The following is a 24,175-nucleotide window of genomic DNA, read 5'->3' as shown; positions in this document are numbered from 1 at the left end:
CTGTTACCTTCTAAGAGGACAAACAGACCATGAACGTTTCCACTCTGCCACTCTCACTCAGGGCCACGCGGGAATCGAATATTCCTCACATTCAGTTTCTGAAGAATCTTGTGGGTGGGCTGGTTTCTCCATTCAGTAATGGTGACGTCTGGCTGCTGTTCCAGTTCAGGAGCACTCGAGGCGCTGCTTTGTCTTTTGACTTTTGAATGTTTGGGAAGTTCTAGCTCCTCAAAACTCTTAAATTCTGGAAGTCTGGAAATTAAAAAAAAGAGAAAGGTTTTCAGACCTCTAATTCTACCTCAAAGACCGCAATAATTAGATAACGCAGAGGTACTCACTCTTCTGTGTCACAGATTCGCAGAAAGTCGAGTTGTTCTACTACAGCTCCAGATATTAGTGTCTGAAACACAATTAAGAAAAGATGCACAACTCTTAAATTTAGCAAGCCGTATTATGATCTGTGAACACACTTCTGTAAGTACGCAGTACTTAAAAAAAAAAAAGTTGACTTAAAAAACATATACGACCTTAAGTAATTTCCTAAATGAGCATTCTACAATCTGGTTTTCACATACAACCAAACCAAACCAAACCAAATCGAACCGGTTATCTTCAAGTCAATTCCGACTCATAGCAAACCCCGGAGGACAAGGTAAAACGGCCCCATAGGGTTTCCAAGGCTGTATATTTTTACTGAAGCAGACTGCCACATCTTTCTTCCATGGAACAACTGGTGGGTTTGAACCAGTGACCTTTCAGTTAGCAGCTGAGTGCTTAACCACTGCACCACTGGGGCTCCTTCACACACACAACAAAACCCCCTAAAACAGAACTACAAGTTCATGAGTCATAATAAAAGGGGAGTACTAGACATGGGATGAACTGTATTTTCTTTCTGTTTTTAGAACTGTGGGCATTTATCTTCAGACTAGAAACCCTGGTGGTGCAGTGGTTAAGAGCTACGGCTGCTAACCCAAAGGTCGGCAGTTGGAATCCACCACGCGCTCCTTGGAAACTCTATGGGGGCAGTTCTACTCTGTCCTATCGGGTTGCTATGAGTCAGAATCAACTCGACGGCAAGGGGTTTGGTTTTTTGTTTTTTTTTTTTAATCTTTAGGCTGGAATTAAAATAATTCAGAGTAGTACCTGTTAAAATGTTAAAAAATATTATTTTGAAATTAAAAGAAAAGAAAAATACCATGAAATACTTACATTGTTTTTGGGAAGAGGCAATGTGAAATTGCACCCTGGATCCCCCTACTGTAATATATTTCAGGGCTATCCAATGATGGGATATTGCCAAGGTTTCATTCTTCAGGATCATGAAAGTGTTCATCATCCAGCCTGGTGCTTCGCTGCGTTCTGGCAACCCGTATTTGGTCATGTTAGTTTCTATTAGTTGCCGATCATAGCTTTAGGAAACTAAATGAGGCCAAATTCAAACACAGTGTCTGTCTGTCAGTGATTCATGGAGAATAGTACAAAGAAATGGTAACCTACAGTGATTTTCAGCATTATGTGTCACTTCTAATTATCTGATGAGCCGTCAGAGAAAACTGAGAAATGTACTGCCTAAAAATCAAGCCATGAATTATTATTTAAAAAACAAGGCAACCGTTCGATCAAAACTGGGTTGTATGTATTATGTCCTCCATCGCTCACTGCTCGTTACGGACATGAAGCGATGTGGCATACAGGAACACTGCGCTGGTTGGCTAACTACCCAGAGCTGCGCTGCCTTCTTCTCTGGCGGAAACTCACAGACAAAGAGCATCATCAACAGATAACACCGCAGATGGCAGGATAAGCATAAGACCAGAACACAGAGGAAAGGCCCCGTGCAGAGTCTGTGTGAGGGAGGCCAAATGTGTACCTGATCTGCACGTTTTTATACGGCCCAGCCACAGGCAGGTCACTCTTGGACGTGAGCTCCCTGAGGGCAGGGTATGTGTCTTGGACAGTGAGCGACGCGTCCAAGATGCAGGCTCACATCTACACATCTTACTCTTCAGTGAATCTGTCAGACAGACACTTACTGAGCTCGCACCACGTGCCAGCACCACACTAGGAACTGAGGGGACATTGCTGCTGTTAGCAGCCATCCAGTCGGCCCCTGACTCTTGGAGACCTCCCGCACCACGAAATGAGATGCTGCCCAGTCCTGCCTCCCTGCACCATGCTCGGTTGTGGATCACACCATTGTGATCCACAGGTACAAAAACTGTAAAATATATAAAAGCCTTGCCTTCTTGAAACTGACTTTACAGGTATGTGCGTGTAGGCTGTGGGGGGTGGTGGTGGGTAGATCATAAGCAAATTAAAAAATAAATATATATAAAATGTTAGATGGGGAGTGCAGGAATGGGGGAGAAGGAGGAGGCAAGTTTGCTGTTTTAGACAGTGTGATCAGGAAAAGCTTCTCTAATAACGACATGGGAGCAGACCCTGCAGGAAGGATTGTAGTCAATGATATGGATCTGACAAAGAGTGTGCAGGACTCAGGGAACAGCAAGTGCAAAGGTCCTGAGACAGGCGCATGCTTGGTGTGTTTTAGGAGCAGAAAGGAGGCCGGTGTGGTTAGCATGGAGCAGACAGGGGGAGAGTGGCTGGAAATGAGCCCAGACCATGGAGAGCCACATGAACCATTGGAGGACTTTGGCTTTCACTCTGTGTGAGAGAGGAAGTCACTGGTGGCTTATGATACGTGAGATAACCTGAGTGCCTTATGACTGAGTAGAAGGCGGCTAACCATATTATGGCAGGCAGGAGTTTAAGGAACTATTCCTAAAATCCAGGTAAGAGATGATGGTAGTGTGGACCCGGATTGTAGTGGTGAAGGTGATGGGAAGTGGGGAGATTCTGGCTATAATCTGAAGGTAGACACCACAGGATTTGATAACAGATTGTAATGTGGCGTGTGAGAGAGTGGGGAGTCAAGAATTACTCAGTTCTCAAAGCTGACAGCTAATACTGAAAACATGAAAAATAATTTTGATTTAATATTTCCCATTTTTATTAGCCTACTCACCCTTATAATTCATCCCATAAAGTAAATATTTAGTCTGTTAATGGGCAAATTCTGAATTCCATTAATAGTCTCTAGAGCTTTTGTCAACCCCCCCCCCAAAAAAGTTGGTTGCCAAGGCTTCTAAATTAGCTTTATAAAAAACAGTATATTTATGAATAATTTGCTAGGTATTAATACCTGAGTTCTGATGATAATTAAATAACTTAATATTGTCATATATGTGTTAAATGCAATGGGATATTCAAAAGGTACCCCACCTCTAAGATGATTATATCCTGTCACTCCCACTTGACCTAAGAATACGCTCCTTCCTGCCACTCTCCATCCCACTTTGACTTTGTTCATTGTTTGGTCCCCTCACTAGAATTTAAGTCCCATGAGATCAGGGACCTTGTGTATCTTAGTAACCACTATATCCCCAGTGCCTAGAGAAGGAGCTCAAAAATGCTTGTTGAATCAATGGACAAATATTTACATATATCCTACAGAGAGAATAGTGGTGAGCAGAGTACTCTGGGAATGCAGAAATGAGTGAAGCTTGGCCTGAAAGCACTTATAGTTCACAGAGAAAAGCATTAACAAGCAATCAGCTGCCCAGAAAATGAAATAAGAGCTAAAGCAGAGGTTCAAGTAAAATGCCACAGAAGCACTCTGGAAGGAGAAATTAAATTCCAGTCCTGGAGGCTTCACCAAAGAAATCACACTGGAGCTAAGGCATAAAATTAAAGAATGAGAAGAAAGGCCTAGCAACCTACTTTCAAAAGGTCACAGCCATTGAAAACAAAACTCTATGGAGCACAGCTCTACTCTGACATACATGGGGTCACCATAAGTCGGAACTGACTTGGTGGTAACTGGCTTGGTTATTTTGGTTAGACTGAAGGAAAAAGACAAGAACAAGGCCACTCTAGAACAGAGTGACATCATGAGGGGAAAAAGAAAACAAGAAACTCCACTTAAATACAGAGATACTTGGGAAGTAGAAAACACGTCTGGGAATGAACTGCATGGAGAGATACCCTGGTCCATGAAGCTGGGAGGGGATGGTGAGGCCCGGTGCTGAGAGAGACTGAGGGTCATGGGCTAAGAAAACATGAAAGAGCTTGAAATAAAATCCAAGGGGCACCTATGGCTGCCATATTCAGTTACTACATTAAAGAGAGGACAAAAGTAAAAACACCAATGTTAAGCCCCCATTTACATAAAAAAAAAAAATATATAGCACTCTTGGAATCATGAAAAATGAAACTACTGACTCCTCTCTCTTCTAACTTTTGAGGCACATCTAATAATGGAAAAATGAGATGGGCAGTGAAGCGGACATTAACCTCAGCTGTTGACAAGGACAGTGATGAAGGTCCTGGGGCTAAGGTTTAAAAGGCACTGAACCAGGATGTGAAGCCATGAGTTCCAGTCCCTTCTCGGCAATAGCTAGTCCTGGGACTGTAACACTCACATTCCCACCAGCGGCTCCAGGTTCCCTGTTTGTGAGAGCAGAGGATTAGACACAATTATCTCCACATCCTGTCCAATTTGAGTGCGTGTGCATAAGGAGGTACGAGTGAAGAGTTTCCCAATTTCACAGATGATGAAACAGAAAAAGGATCTCTTTCTAACTTTAAAACTCTGTGCAGTGCCTGACAGTGGGGGGGGACGGGGAGGGGGGGACTAAAGCAAATGAGAAATCTCTAATTTATTGCCTTGAGAGCAATGTCATCACCTTTTGGGTTGCTTTTATAATTTGTCTATGATTCCTCAAACGAAACGGAAACTTTGCAAAACGTGGCAGAATATCAAACTTTAAAGCAAAGTAAAATTATTTTTAGACTCATATTCAGTACTGAAATAAATAAAAATTTGTCAATATCTGAAGGCTGAAACTAACAGTCTATCATTATGAAACAGAAATGGAAGCCTGAAAGTATTCTGACTTCTTTTTAAAATTATAATGAAATTTTTTATGGCTTTACTTCTTACATTAAATGATTTAATTTATCTGAAATATGTTTTGGTGTGTGATATAAGGTAAAGCTCAACTTCATTAATTTTTCCAAAACTATGCTGAATAACCTACATATTACCATTAGTTCATTAAGCTTCCTTGATCAAATATTATTTTTACTTCTTATACGTATAGCTGAGTCTTTTTCTGAGTTACATATACGTTGCCATCAATTATACAAAACAAGTACCACAGTTTCACTGAGTTTGTAATTTCAGTGATTGTATTTTTAATTTCTCTTTTATTCTTTTTTATAGTTTCAAAGTCTGTGACAAAATTATCCATCTTGTCATCTAATTTCTTAAACATATTGAGCCCAGTTATTTTAAGTAGACGACCATTCGATCCAGATAATAGACCCCTGGATCAAATGGGGGTCTATTTCTATTGTCTGTATTTCCCTTGGTTCTTAGTTGTTGGGTTTTCTCTCTTTGTATGTCTAGTGACTTTTGAATGAAAGACAGACTTTGTACACAAATCATTGTGGAAACACTCTGAGGTTGTGGATGGTATTATTTTCTACTCTTCGTGGAGGCTGAACTATTTCTGGTTTGCTTTTACTCCTAAAATATAGCCTTTCAAGAGGGTCATCTGAAAGCCTGGGCTATTTATCAGAATTCCTCCTCCTTGGCCAGCCCTGAACTCCAATTTTTGTCCCCTCAGCCATACGAGACTGTCAAAACCTCAGTTCAGATACCCACTGAAATTATGATTGTGATTGTAATAAACCAATGTATTAATTTATGAGGAACTAACATCTTTATAATATTCAGTCTTTTATCCAAGAATATGGCATAGCCCATCATTTACTCAAATCTTATCTTACATCTCTCATCAAAATCATGTACTTTTGTTTGTTTTTTTCTCCATGTAAGTCCACATATTTTATATAAAGATTAGAAAAGTATCTAGGTAGGGTCTGGAATGGGGAGGGACATTTAAGTATAAAAACATAACTAGACTTCCGGTTAACATGATAATCGCAGCTATTTAATGCCTATCTTACATGAAATCCCTCTAAAATGACAGGAGAAAAAATATTTAAGGTATAAACCCATGTGAACAAAGAAAACTAGAGAGGAAACATCAGTGAGCGAGATATTTTAAACATTCTGAAACAAGGAAAGCAGATGTAATAAATTGACCTGGCAGGGCAAAGAAGTTTGCCATCTAAGGGAGCACCATCGCTCCAGAAATGGAGAGGCTCAGGACCCTCAGCCCAGAGACTGCTGGGAGGCAGGGGGAAGGGAGGCTACAATTAGTAGGCTGGTTGACATTTTACATAAACAGTGATTAGATCCAGAAGTTCCTCCCTCTTGCCTAAACAGCTGGGAAGTTACCATCTGCTTCCATCTCTCTGCCTTTAGGGAGACAAGAGGCTTATTTTCTGGTGAAAGACTTTGGATTCAATGGTATAAGGAAGAGCAAAGAACAGGAAACACAAAGATTAAACAGTGGATTAAGTGAATAACTGTATACTGCACAGCGGAATCCCTAGCTCCCTTCCCATACTCTGCTCTCAGGACCTGGAAGCAAAGTACATGTCTTCTGGCAGGAGGTTAGATCTTTATTTTCTGGGGAAACTGAAGAGCATCAAAGAAAAGATCTCCAGATATTGGCATCTGGGGTTTTTCCCAAAAAAAAAGGCCCCCACCTTATAAGTGAATTAAACAACACAAGAAGCTTTGCCCCCAAACACCCAACTTTCAATGAACTTTTAACTCCTTCACTCTTAAAAATGAATAAATCCATTGACCCATTGTCCTCGAGTTGATTCCGACTCAGACAGTGACCTTATGGGACAGAGTAGAACTGCCCGCTAGGGTTTCCAAGGAGCGGCTGGTAGCTTTGAACTGGTGACCTTTTGGTTAGCAGCCGAGCTCTTAACCACTGCACCACCAGGGCTCCAAAAATGAATGAATAGCTAAAAATCACCAGATATCTAACAAATGCTTCCAACATAAAAGACTGAGTCTAAAAACAAACAGAAAAATCTGAAAGAGATAAGTAGAGGAGAGAAAACTTTCAAAACTCCGCTACTTAATATCCCCAGAGAAAAAAGACAAAATATAACATCCATAAAATAAGAACAGAGAGCTTTAAAAAGAAAAATTAAAAACACGTTAGTCAAAATGCAAGACAACAGAAAACCTTCAAGATAAAAATTTAAAAATTGCCCCAGGAAGTATTAGAAAAAGACAGAGCAATGGAAAATAAAGGAGAAAAGATAAAGAACGAGATACAAGTCAATCAAGCAGGAGAAACACACAGCACCAGAGAGTGGTGTATAAACATTGACCTCTTTCTAAGTCCTCTATAAATTTTCCTCTTTCCCCCTCAATACTGAGTATTTACTATGTCAAAGACCCTGTGGGATGAACACAATTTTTTATAGGAAATAAGACATACAAGTCCGTGATGGACTACAATCTGAGTTGTTTATGTTAAAGGTCACAAAAGGATGTTAAAGAAGAGAAGTGTCATTTCTTGCCTGGGTGATTTACCAGAGCGGGGCCTTGAAGTCTGGTAAGCCTCCAAAGCCCAGAAGCCTTCAAAGAAGGAAGGGTATTCCCGGCAGAGGGAAGGGAGTGGGCAGCAGGGCAGGAGCACCAAAGAGCTCAGAGTCAAGAATTAATTTGTATTGGGTGAAGCACAAACGTGTTTAGTGGGACATATGCATAGTCAGGGAGGCTGTTATACTAATCAAGGACCACACAGCTTCTGTGATTTAGGAGCTGTGAACATAATGCTCTGAAGTTCAGACTGGAATAAGGAGTATTCACAGGTTGGATGTTACTGTGGAGTAGGGAAAAGAGCACTCAACCAGGAGTCAGCCAACTTGCTCCTACAAATACAAGATTACACAGAAGTTCACTTCATCACTCGGGACCCCAGCTGCCTCAAGGGCAAAACTGAGGTTGGAGATGAGCTACTGAAGTCTAAAATTTTGGTTAAGAAAGCTCTGCAATTGTTCAGGCATCAGATTATGAGAACTTAAACTGGCCTGGTGACAAGAAGGACACAACGGTAGGTGCAGACTAAAATCTTAGGACAAACACCTTAAACAGAACAATGGTAAGAAGCATGACCGCACCTGTGGATTAACTGTCCAGGAAACAGAAACACAATAAAATTCAGAAGACTACCTGCAGACGATCACAATGGACTTTGACTCCTCCAACCATTCCCTTCTTAAAGGCTGCCAGCATATCTAATATGGGGTTGAACCGGCTACCTCTAAAAAACACAGATAAACAAAATGGGTGTATTAATACTGGAATGAGAAATTAATAATCTAATATTGACTAAGTGCCCCGTACATATGCAAAGCACTCTCCCACACACTAAGAGGGATACGAAAAAGTTCAGGACTCTGCTCTCAGAGGGTTCACAGTATAAGTGGTGGGGAGCTATGTGCACTGGCTTCTTCCATTGACCTACCTTATATTGTCTTCCCGGATGAGAACAAGGAAGAGCGGACGTCCATGCATTTTCCAGTATTGTTTAATGAACTGTAGCGCATTCTATCAAAATATAAGAACGAGACAGGACGTAATGTCACAGTATCTGAGCAGATCGGGATGCTTAACCATTAGTGGTGAAGAGTTAAAATAAAAGAAAATAATAAAAAACCCCAAAATCTCATGTATCAAGACACATTCACAATTAAACTTTGGATAAAGTAGACCACTTAAGGACAGAAATGTTCTGATGGGCTGTTTGAGAACATGCAAGTTAAGCTGGAAACCATTTTGATTTCAAACTTTGTTCTTAAAAGTAATCACGCATGTTTTAAGGTTTTGTTCTGTTTTTGCGCCTAACAAATACAGTTCAAGAATGGTCCCAGGGGAAAAACAGTAAAAGGGTTATCATCTAGAAGATTAATTTTCACTCCACATTAAAGTGGATTCATATTAGAATAAGTAGAAGACACTGGACTGACTTCATACAGACCATCAGAAACGTGAAGGGAGTTCTTTCTTTGACTACATTTCTATCATCACCATGCTTACACAACACTTAACCACGCACCAGGCACTGTTGGGAGTGTTTTACATATATTAATTCATTTACTCCTCACAATTAGCCCTGTTAATTTCCAAGTTTACAGACTGGAAAACAGAGGCACAGAGAAGTTATACAGAAGTTCTGTGATCTTGTCCAAGATCACACAGTGGTGGAGCCTGGTTCCAGACTTCATGATTTTGATCATGATTTAAGCTTCTCTACTCTGCAAGTGGAAAAGGGAGTGGAAGGGATTTAGCTCACCGGGAGTTATGCATTAGCTGAGGTTTTACTGGACATTCTTCATAACCACATTTATTTTGCTATCTCAACTTCTGTTCAAATGGAGATAAACTATTACCGATGTATGAATATGATTCCCAAAACACTTCTCCCTCTGCTTTTACACATTTTATCTTCCTATTCTACTAGTGGGAAGCCATAACAAGTAAAGCCATACAACCTTACTTAAGACATAGTCCATCTATTATTCTAACGCTGCAAGCAATCTGACTCTCCAAAGCTATGCAGGTGTTGTTTTATGTTGGTATTTTACACTGTATAAACTCAGTATGGTAGACACCCAGGAGCATGCAATTTAATAACATGATAAGATTAGTGGATACAAAGTCATCCCATTTCAATAAAAAAGTGCTCAGAAGTTACCTTTATGTCATCTATCAGCAGTAAAACATCCTGAGACATGTAGAAATCACTTAAGTCAAAGATGATGGGGTAACAAACCACAGTCTTTCCCAGAATGCGATAAATCTGTAAGGCATAGTTTTTTAAAAGAAAATATAAAACATACCAAAGACAAAGGTGAAGTACCATAAGTCCTAATAAAAATCAGAATTGCTGTTTAATTCTGAATAAGCAAATAAAACAGCTTGTGAAATCCACATAATATTAAGAAATTTTAAACCTTCTTGATTGAATCAGTAGGCTAATGAATTTAAAGTAGTCCACCCCTAATACGACAGAAAAAGCCTGTGCCTGAGTAAATATTGTCAGTCAGGTATTTTAAAAATTTAGAAATAATATAGCAGCAAGATGCTTATTTATTCCTAGACGACTTCTGTGATAGGACGCAAAACAAATAATAAAATTTACTTGTAGAAAATAATAATTTAGACAATTAATCCAAGTACGCAATGAAATAGGAGAATGACTGCTTAGCGGGTCAAACATCACTTCAGTGTGAGGTATTATAATCTGAATGATGCTGCACCTTTGATGTACCGAGGCAGCCGATGGGCCTATCTGGTCTTCCGGAAAGACCCAGCTTTTCATTGACACCCAAGTGGAAGTAAGCCTGTAAGACACAAGTTTGTAAATCAGAGTTAGGCAAGAATCCATGCTTATCCTTTTTGCTCCTTTCTCCCCTTTTAATATTTCCCTAATAATTTCTGATCCTTCCAGAGAAAAACAGGCCAGGAAAACCTTACTAATTGGACTGGTAGGAAAACAAGCCAGATCTTGGGGCACTGCTGATTTGGTGAAAGCGATTCTGGAATTTGAAATTGTTCGTATGTTGTCAGAAACGTACAATTTACACGGAGCCCTGGTGGTGCAGAGGTTAAAAAAGGTGGGCAGTCGGAATCCACCAGGCACTCTTTGGAAACCCTGTGGGGCAGTTCTACTCTGTCCTGTAGGGTAGCTGTGAGTCAGAATTGACCCGACGGCAACGGGTTTGGTTTTTCTGTGTGACTCATAAAAGATCACACAAGAGACAAATGTTTCTATGTGATAAAAATCTGGCTATTTCAAAATTTAAAAAAACAGGCCCACACAGCTCTTTCTAGATTCCTACCTTTGAATATTTCCCATCAAAATAAAAACATCTTTATTGATTTTCCTGATTAGATGAACTTTATGAAAAATTGAAGACACATGTTAGAAGTGAATGGTCCTGCCTACAGTCACACCCCCTAGGCAACAGGGGCTCTCTGTGCTGTACGCTCCAGAGGTTACCTGTTGTGTGGTCCCTGCCAAACACCAAAAGTACAGACAGGGTTACGTACTTGGAGAAATACACAGATAAATAAATATTTACCCATATACACACATACATGTATATCTAAATAAATGGGTCATATACTATATAATCTGTTTGGTGTTCAATTTTTGTTTTTAAACTTAATATCGTGGTGTTCTAGTTTCAAGAAGAGGACAGACGTGGTTCAAGTGTTAGAATTCTTAAATTCTATGTGGGAGGCCTGGATTCAATTCCCGGCCATGCACCTCATAGGCTGCCTACCACTGACAGTGGGGATTGTGTGTTGCTATGATGCTGAAAATGTTTGAAAAGAGCAACCAGACTAGACAGATTAGGAAGAAAGGTCTGGCAATCTAGTTCCTAAAATAAGCCAGTGAAAATCCTATGGATCATGACTGTCCGATCTACAACCCATCGTGGGAACAGCACAGGACCAGGCAGCACTGCGTTCTGCTGTGCACAGGGTTACCATGAGTCAGGGGTTTATCTGACAGCAGTTAACAAACAGTTTCAAGATAGTAAACTGAGCTATTTTATTCTGTATTTTCAATGTGGAAATGATGGAAGAAATAAAAAACTGGAAAACATCTGTGTGAGTATCATAATCTGTGTAAGTAGCAATACACGTATAAGTATTATAAAACAAGGAAGAGTATCACAGGGGAACAGAACCTTCTAAGAATTTTCAGAAGGTAAAAGCGGATAGACACGAAATGAATTAGGAGTTAATCAGTGCCAGAGCTGAGCACTGTATTCAGTCAAGAAGTCCCCCCCTACTCTATTTAACATCTATCCCCTGATGAAGGGAGTTTCTAATTTTTTGTTATTTTAAAAATAATTCAGTAAATGTCTTTGGACAGTGTACTATTATTTCTGCAGAATAAGTTCCCACTCTTGCTAGATCAAAGGGAATGTATATTTTCTTTGAAACATAATAATGCCAGGCTGGTTGCTCTACAGAAATACTGTATAAATTTAGACTGGCACTAACAGTGCGTGAGCCTTTTGTGTCTCTCTCGGGTCAAAATGATATTTCATCTTAGTTTTAATTTATTTTCAAATATTTTGTTGTTAAGCATTTTCCCACATATTTAACAGTGATTTGTATGTTCTTCTATAATTTGTTTTTCATTCGTTCTCTTTTCTACGGGGTATTTGTCATTCTTTGTGATTTGTAAGAGATCTTGGTATATTTAGAATATTACTTTTGTCTGTCAAATACATAGCAAATATTTTACCCAGTTTGCTCCTCTTCAGTTTTTTTATGAAATGTGAGAATGACTGCACAGTGGGTCGAGTATCATCTCAGCTGTGGTATTTCAATCTGAACACTGCTCTACCAGGACATTTCACAGGCACCTTTGATGTGCCAGGTTGTTTATGCTATTTTCAGGAATACTTAAACTTGTCAATCTTTTCCTTAATCACTTTTTAGCATTGGTATCATTCTAATAATAGACTTCCTCTCTCAACAATGGTGAAAATATTCTATTTTTTTCTTCTAAAGTTTTCATATTTTAATTATTTTTAATATTTAAGTCTTCAATTTGTCTAGAGGTTTTTTTTTTTTTTTTTTTTTTTTTGCATTTGATGACAGGTAGAAATCTAATCTCAATTTTCCTAAATGGAAAATCAAACCAACTGTCTCTGTTCAATCAACTGACTGTGATTTGAGCTGATTTCTAATATCAACTCCATCATACACAAAATAACGTCATTCCTAGTGCTCTCTGTCCATCCTGCTACTACTACACACAGATTCTACTATGTCAGCTAGCTCTGTCTCTCTCTCTCCTTCTAAACCGGATAACAGCATCCCCTGAGTTGACACTGTGCCTAGCATATAGCTGGTGCTCAGGAAATACATAATAGATAAACAGGGGAGCAACTGAATACCCTCCAGAGCCAGATATGCTGTGACTATTGATTCTGGAAAAGTAGTGGTTTTAGACAGTCAAATGGCCAGAGAAAGTACTCTATAAACATTATATTGTGTGTGGTTGTTAGTTGTTGTCGAGCCAATTCTGACTAATGGCAATCCCACGTGTGTAGAGTAGAGCTGCTCCATAGGGTTTCCAAGCTATGATCTTTCATGAGGATTGCCAAGACTGTCTTCACAGGTGCCTCTCGGTGGGTTTGAACTGTTGACCTTTTGGCTGGTAGTCGAGTGCTTAACGATTTGCATCACTTGTGGACTCCTTTATATTGTTTAGCTGTAGTAAAACTATAGCATAAAACACAAGATGGAGTCCCCTTTCCTTCAAATATTTTCAGTTATTCAGAAATAAATGTATGTCTAAACTATTTCTTCCTTTAGAAGAGCAATTATATTCATCAACCACGCATAAGTTAAGGTAGGTTTCTTTTAAGTACTACTCTTTATGATGGTAAAAGGATTCTCCTTAACTTTAGGTACTACCAATCTGTGACAATTTAACAGACAAACCTATTGGAGATAATGCTACCCCCACATTGTACACATTCCCACCATTTAATGCACTGAAATACAAAGTGGTGATCAAACCACACAGAAGTACAGACAGACCCTTGGCTTCATTCTAGGTCCACACTGCCAAGCTAAATCCTGTTATTAAGAATTCAAATCCCTGAGAGATTCAAGATGGTGGCCTACTTTGATGCACCATGCCATCCCTCTACAGCAAAGGCCTGAGAAACAAAATGAAACAGATACAGATGACAACCCTGGAACCTGCGGCATCAAATGAAAGGATACAGAATTAGATTAAATACCAACTGGAAAAAGAAACCAAACAACAGCAGTGAGCAGGGAGAGATATAGAGTAGATGTGACTTGCCAGACAGCCCAGCAGAAAGGAGCAATTTTGAGACAAAGCCAGCAGCAACCCTGCGTGAGGAACACAGGAAGATAACATCATGGAATTCCCAAGGAGACAGAGACAGAGAAACTGGACTGAAGCAAGGTGAGCAGGATGAACTGGAGCTAAGGAGGAAAAGTACAGGAAGGAGGATGAGAACTTCAGGAATCCCAGGGTACACAGAGCAGGGAGGGAGTCAGGACACAGAGACAGGGCAACTCTCCAGCTGCAGCACCTGACCAGTAGGGCGGGTGGTGAGCACAGAGCAATACATAACCCATTCCCCTTTTTCTCTCTCTCCTGCCCTTCCTGGCTGCCGCCCCGCCCCTCCCCTGCCTGGGAGAGCACCAGCGTGACCCCGGCCACCTACCCTGCCACTCTCCAACCCAGAAGAATGTCTGCATGCCCCCTGGTTGATCACTCCCCGAGATACATGCTTTGCTCCCTGCTTGTTGCCTGCCCACCTAGTGAGAAACTGTGAATCCTGTACCACTGGACAAGCCCTCAGCCATCTCACATGTACAGGGAACGGTGATGAGGGCTTGCCCTGCTGTTACAGCCCCATCCAACTGGGAGCAGGAAGTGAATGCCCCTGTACTGCCAGACGAGCAATCACTGAAGAACACCCAACCTGCCCACACTGATAAATCAAAACACAACAAAAAATCATAAATAAATAAAACAATACCTTAGTGGTCTTAATAGACAATATCAAATCACAAAGAAACAAGATGGCTCAACCAAATGACCAAACTAAAGGGGTAGAAAATCTTCCTGAGGAAGACAGGGTAATGGAACTGCCTGATAAGGACTTCGAAAGGTTTATATATGGGTCCTCAAAGAGATCAAGAAAACACAAACAAAACCCTAGAAGAATTCAGGAAACAATACAAGAACAAAATGACAAATTAAACACGCAATTAGAAATTATACAAAAAAAGCAACTAGATATCCAGAAGATTAACAATAAAATATTAGAAACAGATAACTCAAAAGGACACAGAAATAGAATTGAAACAATGGAAGAAAGAATTAGCAAAATAGAGGACAAATCCCTTGACACCAATTTGAGGAAAAATAAGAAAAAAGAATGAAAAAAAATGAAGAAAGCCTAAGAGGTCTGTGGGACACTATGAAGAGGAATAATTTATGCATGATGGAAATCCCAGGACAGGAGGAGACGAAAATAAATAAATAAAAGCACAGAGAGAATTTTTGAAGACTTACTGGAAGAAAATTTCCCCAATATCATGAAAGATAAGATTTCCATCCAAGAAGCTCAACAAACCCCATACAGGAGAAGGCGAAAAGAAAGCCACCAAGACATATATAATAAAATTTCCCAAGTCCAAACATAAAGAAAAAATTACGACAATAGCTCGGGAAAAATGAAATATCACCAACAAAGGGAGTCCAATAAGACTAAGCTATATTTCTTGGCAGAGACTATGCAGGCAAGAAGGCAAGGGGCTGACATATATAAAACCCTGAAAGAAAAAAGTTGCCAACAAGAATCATATACCCGACAAAACTGTCTCTCAAATACGATGGCGAAATTAGGACATTCCCAGATCAACAGAAATTAAGGGAATTTGTAAAAACCGGACCATCCTTACAAGAAATATTCAAAGGAGTCCTTCAGATAGAAAACCAATGACAGCAGACAACAATCTGAGAGTAAGACACATGATGGCATCACCAAGATGCCCATGTAGAGAAATCACAAAAGTAAAACTACAGAACCCAAAACAGGTGACCAGAGATGTCAATCTGAAATCAATGACGACTTCAAAACAAAAAGGGAGAACGAATGGTGTTGTTACAGAACTTCCATATGGAGAAGTAGTCAAGGTGATGTCTAAAAAATAACAGACTGTTTTAAAAAAAGAATAAAAGTAAACCTTACAAAAACCACAAAGAAAAGTAACAAATCTACCCACCAAAATAAAGAAAACAAAAAAGACTCATTAAACACAAAATCAACAAACTGAAGGAAATGAAAAGACAATCCATGAACAACCACAACAAAAAAACTCAGCACAAAAGACGAAAAGGAAACAAAGAAACTGTCATCACCACAAAAAGCATAACAAAACAACAGCAGTAAATTCATACCTCTCAACAATCACACTGAATGTAAACAGCTTAAATGCACCAGTCAAGAGACAGTGATAGAATGGATAAAAATACATGACCCATCAATATGCTGCCTACAAAAGACACACCTTAGACACAAAGACACAAAGAGGTGAAAAATCAAAGGATGGAAAAAAGTACATCAAGCAATCAGTAAACAAAAAAGAGCAGGAGTGGCAATATTAATCTCTGATAAAATAAGACTTTAAATCAAATGTCATCATAAGAGTCAAGGAAAGACATTATGTAATGATTATGGGATCAATCTACCAAGAGGACATAACCGTAATAAATATCTACACACTCAATGACAGAGCTCCAAATACATAAAATAAAACCTAACAGAAGTAAAAACAGAAACAGACAGTTCTACAATAATAGCAGGAGACTTTAACACACCACTTTTGACGAAGTGGTGAAATTGTGGGGAGATCTAGAACTCTCATACACTGCTGCTGGGAATGTAAAATGATATAACCACGATGGAAAACGATATGGTGCTTACTTAAAAAGCTAGAAATAGAAATCCCATACTATTCAGCAATCTCACTCCTAGGAATATATTCTAGAGAAATAAGAGCTGTCATAGGAATAGACATATGCACACCAATATTCAGTGTAACATTATTCACAATAGCAAAAAGATGGAAACGACCTAAGCGCCCATCAACAGATGAATGGATAAATTTTGGTTCATACAAACAATGGAATATTACACAATGATAAAGAACAATGATGAATCCATGAAAAATCTCACAACGTGGGTGAGTCTGGAGGTCATTATGCTGAGTGAAATAAGTCAATCACAAAAGGGCAAATATTGTATGAGAGCACTACTATAAAAACTGAAGAAAAGGTTTACACACAGAAAAAACTTTGATGGTTACGAGAGGCGGAGGGGTGGGGAAAGGAAATCACTAACTGGATAGTACAGAAGTGTTAACTTCAGCGAAGGGAAAGACAATAAAAAATATAGGGGAAGTCAGCACAACCCGACTAAGGCAAAGGAAGACACTAAGAGAAACACAAGGAAAAAAAAAAAAAAATGAGGCAACCACAACAAATACTATAGCAGACACAACCCTACAACAACAGTGAAAACAAATAATAACTTACAAGCAGATAGACAGGCAGAAAGGTATGCTGAATAGGGGAAGGAAGGCATATAGGAGTATACTCACGTACATACAAGGTTAGACTGTGGATATTTTTACACACATTTGTACATGCAGCATGTATATTCATAAATATAACAAAGAACAAAGGGGGCACAGTCATAGAAGCTTCTTAGACACACCCAAACACCTTGAGGGACCGAGTTACTGGGGCTGAGGGCTGGGGACCATGGTCTCAGGGGACATCTAGGTCAATTAGCATAACATAGTTCATAAAGAAAATGTTCTACATCCTACTTTGGCGAGCAGTGTCTGGGGTCTTAAAAGCTTGCGAGCTGCCATCTAAGATACATCTACTGGTCCCATTCTGTCTGGAGCAAACGAGAATGAAGAAAACCAAAGACCCAAGGAAAATTGTAGTCCAAAGGACTAATGGACCACAGGAACCACAGCCCGTGCCCAAGAGAACTAGAAGGCTCCCAACTACCACCACCAATTACTTTGACAGGAATTACAATAGAGGATCCCAGACAGAGCAGGAGGAAAATGTAGAAAAAAATTTAAATTCACAAAAAAGACCAGACTTACTGGTTTGACAGGGACTGGAGGAACCACTGAGACTACGGCCCCCAGCACCCTACTAACTCAGAACTGAAGCCATTCCTGAAGTTCACCTTGCAGCCAAAGATTAAAAAGGCCTACAAAACAAACAATAACGTGTGAGGAATCGGCTTCTTAGCTCAGTCAAGTATGTAAGACCAAATGGGCAACACCTGCCAAAAAGCAAAGACGAGAAGGCAGGAAGGGACAGGAAAACTGGACGAACGGAAACCAGGAATATAGGGTGCAGAGGGAGAGAGTGCTACACACTGCGGGAATGTCAACCAATAGCACGAAACAATTTGTGTATAAATCTCTGAACGGGAAACTAATTTGCTCTGTAAACTTTCGCCTAAAGCAAACACACACACACACACAAAATCAGATTCCAAAACTGGAACACTTACCCATTGCTGGTGGGAATGCAAAATGGTATAGCTGTTGTGGAAAACAGTGTGGCTGTTCCTCAAAAAACTAAAAATGGAATTATCACATAACCCAGCAATTCCACTCCTAGGTATATATGCAAATGACTTGGAAGCAAAGACTCAAATAGAGACTTGTATACCAATGTTCACTGCAGCACAATTCACAACAGCCAAAAGGCGGAAACAACCTTAATGCCCATCAACAGATAAATGGATAAACAAAGTATAACACATACATACAATGGAATACTACTCAGCCAGTATGAGAAATGAAGTCTTGATACATGCTACATTATGGATGGAGCTAGGAGACATTATGCTGAGTGAAGTAAGTCAATCACAAAAGGACAAATTACTGTATGACCTCACTTATATAAAAAGACAAGAAAAGACAAATGTATAGAAAACAAAGTTTATTAGTGGTTACCAGGGGCAGAAGGGAAGGGAAAAGGGGGATGCTAATGGTGATGGAAATACGGCATTGATTAAGGGTAGGATTGCACAACTGATTATTGTAACTGCTGTCAATAAATTGTACACCTGTAAAAAGCTGAATTGGCAAAAGTTGTGTGATATATTTACAACGATGATAAAAAAGAGTAGATGCTAAGGCTGCTTATATATAACCAAAAACCTCATGGGATTTGGTTTCTTGGTTTGGAGGTTTCATGGGTCATGGTTTCATGGGACATCCCAGTTAATTGGCCTAATAACATGTTTAGTGCCTCTGTTCTATCTCCTAGTTTGATGCATAATACCCGGGGTCTTAAAAGCTCACAAGCGGCCATCCAAGGCACAACAATTGATGTCTATTTGCCTGGATCAACAGAGGAAGAAGGAGAGTCAGGAATAAGGGGAGGATATGGAATGTATAGCTAACTGCCTTCATGAACAACTGCCGCCTTTGCCAGGAGACCAGAAGACTGGATGGTGCCCTGCTACCATTACTTAACATTTTGATCAAAGATTGTATAGAAGAATCTTGATCAAAAGGGTAAAATGTAGAACAGAATCTCAAATTATCATGGACCCCAGACTTCTTGGAGACATGAAGGTTGGATGAACCCCTGAAACTATTACCCTGAGATAATCTTTAAACCTTAAACCAAAAATATCCCGAGATCATCTTAAAACTGAACAACAGTTTAGCTTACCTAGTAAAAAAGGTCTGCTTTGAGCATTGTGCTCTTTTAAGAACCATCCATATGGGATCAAATTGACAACAGCGACCTGAAAGATTAGATAGGAACCTTAGGGGGCAATGAATTTATGCTAATGGGGGAGGAACAACTCAGAAAAGGTGGGTGAGAATGGTTACACAACTTGGAGAATGTAATCAATGTCGCTAAATGGTACAAGTAGAAACTGTTGAATTTGTGTATATTCTCAACAACAATGGAGCCCTGGTGCTGCAGTGGTTAAGACCTCAGCTGCTAACCAAAAGGTTAGCAGTCTGAATCCACCAGGCACTCCTTGGAAACCCTATGGGGCATTTCTACTCTCCTATAGGGTCGCTATGAGTCGGAATAGACTTGACGGCAATGGGTTTGGTGTTGGTTTTCTCAACAACAATAACATAAATAAAATTATATATGGAAAAGAATTCAAATCCCCCATGCAACAAATCACATCACAGTTACCACATCATGAAATATTAACCACACACAGGAAAAGCCCTCTTCTCAGCTGCCTGCCCTCACGTTGTCTTCAGTGGGTTGATGGAGGGTGTAGCAACACAGCAGAGAAAACTCAGTTGTCGGCTTAAGAAAATGTGAGTCAGTTAAGACTTGAGGGGACATCTTTACTTTTAAAGAATAAACTTGTAAGAAACAGTATGCTAGGCATATATCTAAGAGAGTGAATCCAAAATTGCTTCAGCCACAATCAAAGAACAACCTTAAATCTTCACACCTGCACAGGGAAGCCGGGCTCTTGGTCACAAGTCTGTCCTTACAGCCACACCCACCCCCCCAAAGAGTAAATCATTTGTTAACACCAACTTTAAAACAGCAAAATATAAAATCAGTCATATATAATATATAGTCATACAAAACGTAAGTATTTACCTCCCTTTGCAACGGAATGTTTCCTACCACCTCTGAGATTCCATAGCTCTTTGTGCTAACATCTACTATGGCACTTGTCAAAGTGAATTGTAATTAACATTTTCTCTGTCATACCACTAGACTCAGAGTCGCTGAGAAGAGAGTCAGATTCTTTTTATCACAGGGCCACACACAGAGCTCTGCACACAGCGGTGTTCGCTGATGAATGAGTAAGTGAAATGCCACATCCAGGTCATCTGCAGCCATGTCGGCCTTTCTAATTTTGCCTACATGTTGTCTGGGAGAGTATACACTCACCCACCACCAAAAAGAGCAAAAAAAGTAGCTGCTAATATAAATGAAAACTGGAAGAAAACAAAACAAAACAACAGATCCAGGTTAATTTGTTTGAAGTCACGTTTATCAAAGAATAAACCTTTCTTACTATTCTCTGCAGCTTTCAGTTAGAGACCATAAAAATGTATCACCAGGAACAGCTTGCACTTGAATGGTAAGTGTGAGTACCTTAGATTTTGGCCTCCTTCGCTCCCCTTCATGCTGCCTCCTTCCCCTGCTTGTAGATCCTCAGATCCCTTTTGGTCTCATTTATTCTCTTCTACCCTCCTCCACCATAAAGTCACATCTTGGGGTGATTTTAAAGTGTTACATACTCTAAAGGCCCCTGCATTTACAGTCTTATCTGTAAGTGGAAGAAAAGACTCTAAATTTGTTAGAGGAAGTTTAAGGACTCTTGAAGAGCTGGTGCCTTGCTGACCTGACACCCAGCTGATGGCCTGTGTCACTTGTGGGTAAGGTCCAGCTGCATGACCAGCAACTATGGGGTCCTGCATTTGTCATGTAATGAGCACTTCTAAGCTTTCATTCTCTTGTTACAGCATTAAAGCTTTGACCATAACCACTTATATCAACTTGATCAACTTGACCTTGATCACCTGAAAAGTACTATCATAAACACTTCTGCCAAACGCTAGTGTTTTTCCTGTATTGTTTTTACCAATTACCAAATAAAATGAGAGTTCATGAATAGCTAGTTGGAGTCAACAATTTCCTGTCCTGAATGAGCAGGAATATTCCTAAACACAGCACTTCTGAATCCACCTGCAAAACACTGCATATAGAGGCCCCAAAGATCATCTTTTAATCCTATCCCAAATAGGTATGTAACTGCATTCAAGGTAAACTCAGAAGTTACTTTGTAATTATTTTGCGACTCAGCAAAGCAAAGGAATAGGAATTACTTCAGACTCCAAATAGTGAGGCAAGAGACAAATGGGAAGTAGTAATTACCAAAAACTATTTAGTTATGAGAAGGTTTTTTCAACATGAAATAAAAGGGAAAAAACTCAAACAAAATGTACAGGATAACTTTACACATGTCTACTAAAATTAAGGCCAATTTGATATTTAAGTGCTCAGTCTAGGTTAGCAACAGACTTTAACAAGGAGTAGGAATCAACAAAACCTACTCGTGACTAGCAAATGAATATATTGTTCAGAAACACACAATGCAGTTATTTTTTAGTAACAATGCCACATAAAGTGGGATTCTCAACCTAATGAGAAAGACTTTCAGCTTAATGATCCCATCTCAGAATCGGATTTTAACTATGTGACTTGCCTGTAAACTGAGTCCAGTCATCATGCTCTAGTACCTCCCCAAAGAAGAAAACAGAGGCAGAGTTACTTACTTTCACAAGCTCCTGCTGAGGCCAAATCTGAATGGGTTCTACCTGTCGAGGAGTTTGAGTTTGAATGCCATATGTGTTGAGAAAAACTTGAAGGCTGAAGCACATGGGGGAAAAAAGGAAGAGAGATTTTCAGACAGTGCATTTAGAGTTCAGGAAATGATGGCAGAGGAGGACAAAGCGAGGAGACCATGCATAACCTGGGCTACAGTATTAGCTGTTAACAGCAGCAATGTGCCGTCTGCACTGGAATCCAAAGGCCCTCTTGGATTCCCCATGAAACATCACCTGGGTGCTCTGAGGTGTGGGGGACGGCAGGGAGGACAAGCACTGATGCTGGGAATCCCGGAAATCCATTTGCACTAATTTCTCAAAACCGTACTCTAGGCCACACTGACACTGGTCATTTTAAGAGTCACATCAACTAAAACAAAATTATTATTTTTTAAATGAAAGAAATGTTTTGCTGGCACTTAAACTGACATTCATGACATCCTTGAAACCCTCTCAAGGAATCTAGGAAATTAAACCCTACTTCCATACTCAATATTCTAAGCTTAAAGCAATCTTTCCTTCTCCCCTCCCCCAAAAAAGAACACCCCACCCATCTGGGTTTCATACCGTTGGCTTTCTGCTACAAGTCCTACATGAACTACCAAATCATTTTCCAGTGGGCCCTGTAATAAAAGAATAAGGGAGGGGGAAACATTTAAGAAGATCTGGTCATCATCGGTACAATGAGAATCAAGGATGCTATTAACCATCTCCAAGCAGTTCATTAAAATGATGGATACCAGCTGACTCTAAGCAGCCGCCTTTGCTCTCCTTGCTTTCCACTGCCTACTCATCAGTCTGATGGTGTAGACAGAGTAACGGAACACCAAGGAATGGAAAGCCATAAATCTCACTGCTACCAGAGGGGGCTAGCCTGTCAGAGCTATTTTGAATGATGTATAAGAGCAGTTTGGGGACCAAGAGTCATTTTCCATCATTTAACTCTAAAGGGAGGGGGAGTAACTAAAAATAAAAACCCACTTTAGGAATTCTCTGTAAAAAAATGATTGTGAGTTAAAACTGTTGTTTGACATCTTAACCACATATAAGGCTACTCCCTTCTTAGCCAATTTTCCTTTGCCACCTTATACATAATAGCTTCATTCTAATATATAGTTCCTATGACGCAGAATGAACTACCCAGTTGACTATATAATTAACACTATGCTCATGAAATACAGGCTGTTGGACTCAATAGTTTTAATCAAAGATAGTGCTGGGTATTTGCTACTCCTTTCTGAATGGAAAAGATTCACTACAAAATATACATTGTTAAAATGAACTCAATTTTGAGTCGGTATAGTTAATAGAGAATATTAAAAAGCACCAACAAATTACAGTATTATAGGGCTCTGAAAATACTGATCAAAAATAACTTCTTTACAGGAATGAATGCAACATTCCCAATACTATGCTGTAAAACGTTTGATTTACCACGTCAGTTCCTCTCCATGGTATTCAATGTGCCACTAGAATTTACGTATGAAACACCACAGCACATATACCAGCAATAAGTATCATACAATCAAAGGGTGGTTCCCAGAATCATCATGGAAATGCCATTTCAGGCAGACTTCTGTGTGGTTTACCTGAATATATAAGAAAAAATGTAACAACCCAACAAAAATACACATTAAAAATGTTATAAATTCTATTTTTATTTGATAAAGAGCTTACAGTTTAATGTTTCTCAAAGGGATGAAAAAAAATTACTCAGAGTTTCATCAATTTCTAACACCAAATGAAAAAGATAAGCCTTATTTTTTTTTAGACGAAATCTAGTATTTACTTAGTCAAAAGGAGGAGTAACCTTAGAGTGGGCCCTTATCTACAACCTTCAAGACAATAATGGGATTCTTAAAAAGCAAACAAAAACATCGACTAGAATACAGATGATATTTTAATAATGATAAACAAGGCAACGCACTGGTTCCAATTGGCAAATTGGTATCTTCTTTTGAATCAACAGGCTTGTTTCTTAGGATAATGTTGTTCCACTCTCACAACAGAACTCTTGGATTAAAACGGCCACCACATGTTGAGTCACAGTGAGCACCTGGTTAGGGGACTAGTAGCCGGCTGAAGAACTCCTTTATTGTGAAAACTCAGCATTTTGGAAAGTTCCAAATCATGAACTGTCTACCATAAGGAGCCTGGGCCTCCACCTCCGGCCTAGGCGGGATCCCCCGCTCCGCTCTCCGCCTCCGGCCTAGGCGGGAT

General features: G+C 39.7%; 1 protein-coding gene across 5 annotated transcripts in view; it reads right to left on the bottom strand.

The window, feature by feature from the left end:
- Positions 1-24,175, bottom strand: part of PHKB (phosphorylase kinase regulatory subunit beta) — a 215,767-nt gene that overhangs the window by 45,518 nt on the left and 146,074 nt on the right. For 4 of the 5 annotated variants that reach the window (XR_002823222.1, XM_023726966.1, XM_004371692.2 and 1 more), the window contains exons 15-22: positions 22,523-22,578; positions 21,905-21,998; positions 10,267-10,350; positions 9,702-9,806; positions 8,472-8,554; positions 8,177-8,267; positions 339-400; positions 90-252 (exon numbers count right to left, since the gene is read on the bottom strand). Coding sequence is in view for 4 of the 5 variants with exons in the window: in XM_023726966.1 (XP_023582734.1) it covers positions 90-252; positions 339-400; positions 8,177-8,267; positions 8,472-8,554; positions 9,702-9,806; positions 10,267-10,350; positions 21,905-21,998; positions 22,523-22,578 (738 nt within the window). In the remaining variant the exon portion in view is untranslated. The remainder of the gene's footprint in view (positions 1-89; positions 253-338; positions 401-8,176; positions 8,268-8,471; positions 8,555-9,701; positions 9,807-10,266; positions 10,351-21,904; positions 21,999-22,522; positions 22,579-24,175) is intronic. The other variant, XM_023726967.1, reaches the window with a different exon arrangement.

Source organism: Trichechus manatus, unplaced genomic scaffold (genome assembly GCF_000243295.1).
Source record: "Trichechus manatus latirostris isolate Lorelei unplaced genomic scaffold, TriManLat1.0 scaffold00014, whole genome shotgun sequence".
Classification (NCBI taxonomy): Eukaryota; Metazoa; Chordata; class Mammalia; order Sirenia; family Trichechidae; genus Trichechus; species Trichechus manatus.
Note: the sequence above shows the minus strand (reverse complement) of the source record. Positions and strands in the feature narration are given on the sequence as shown.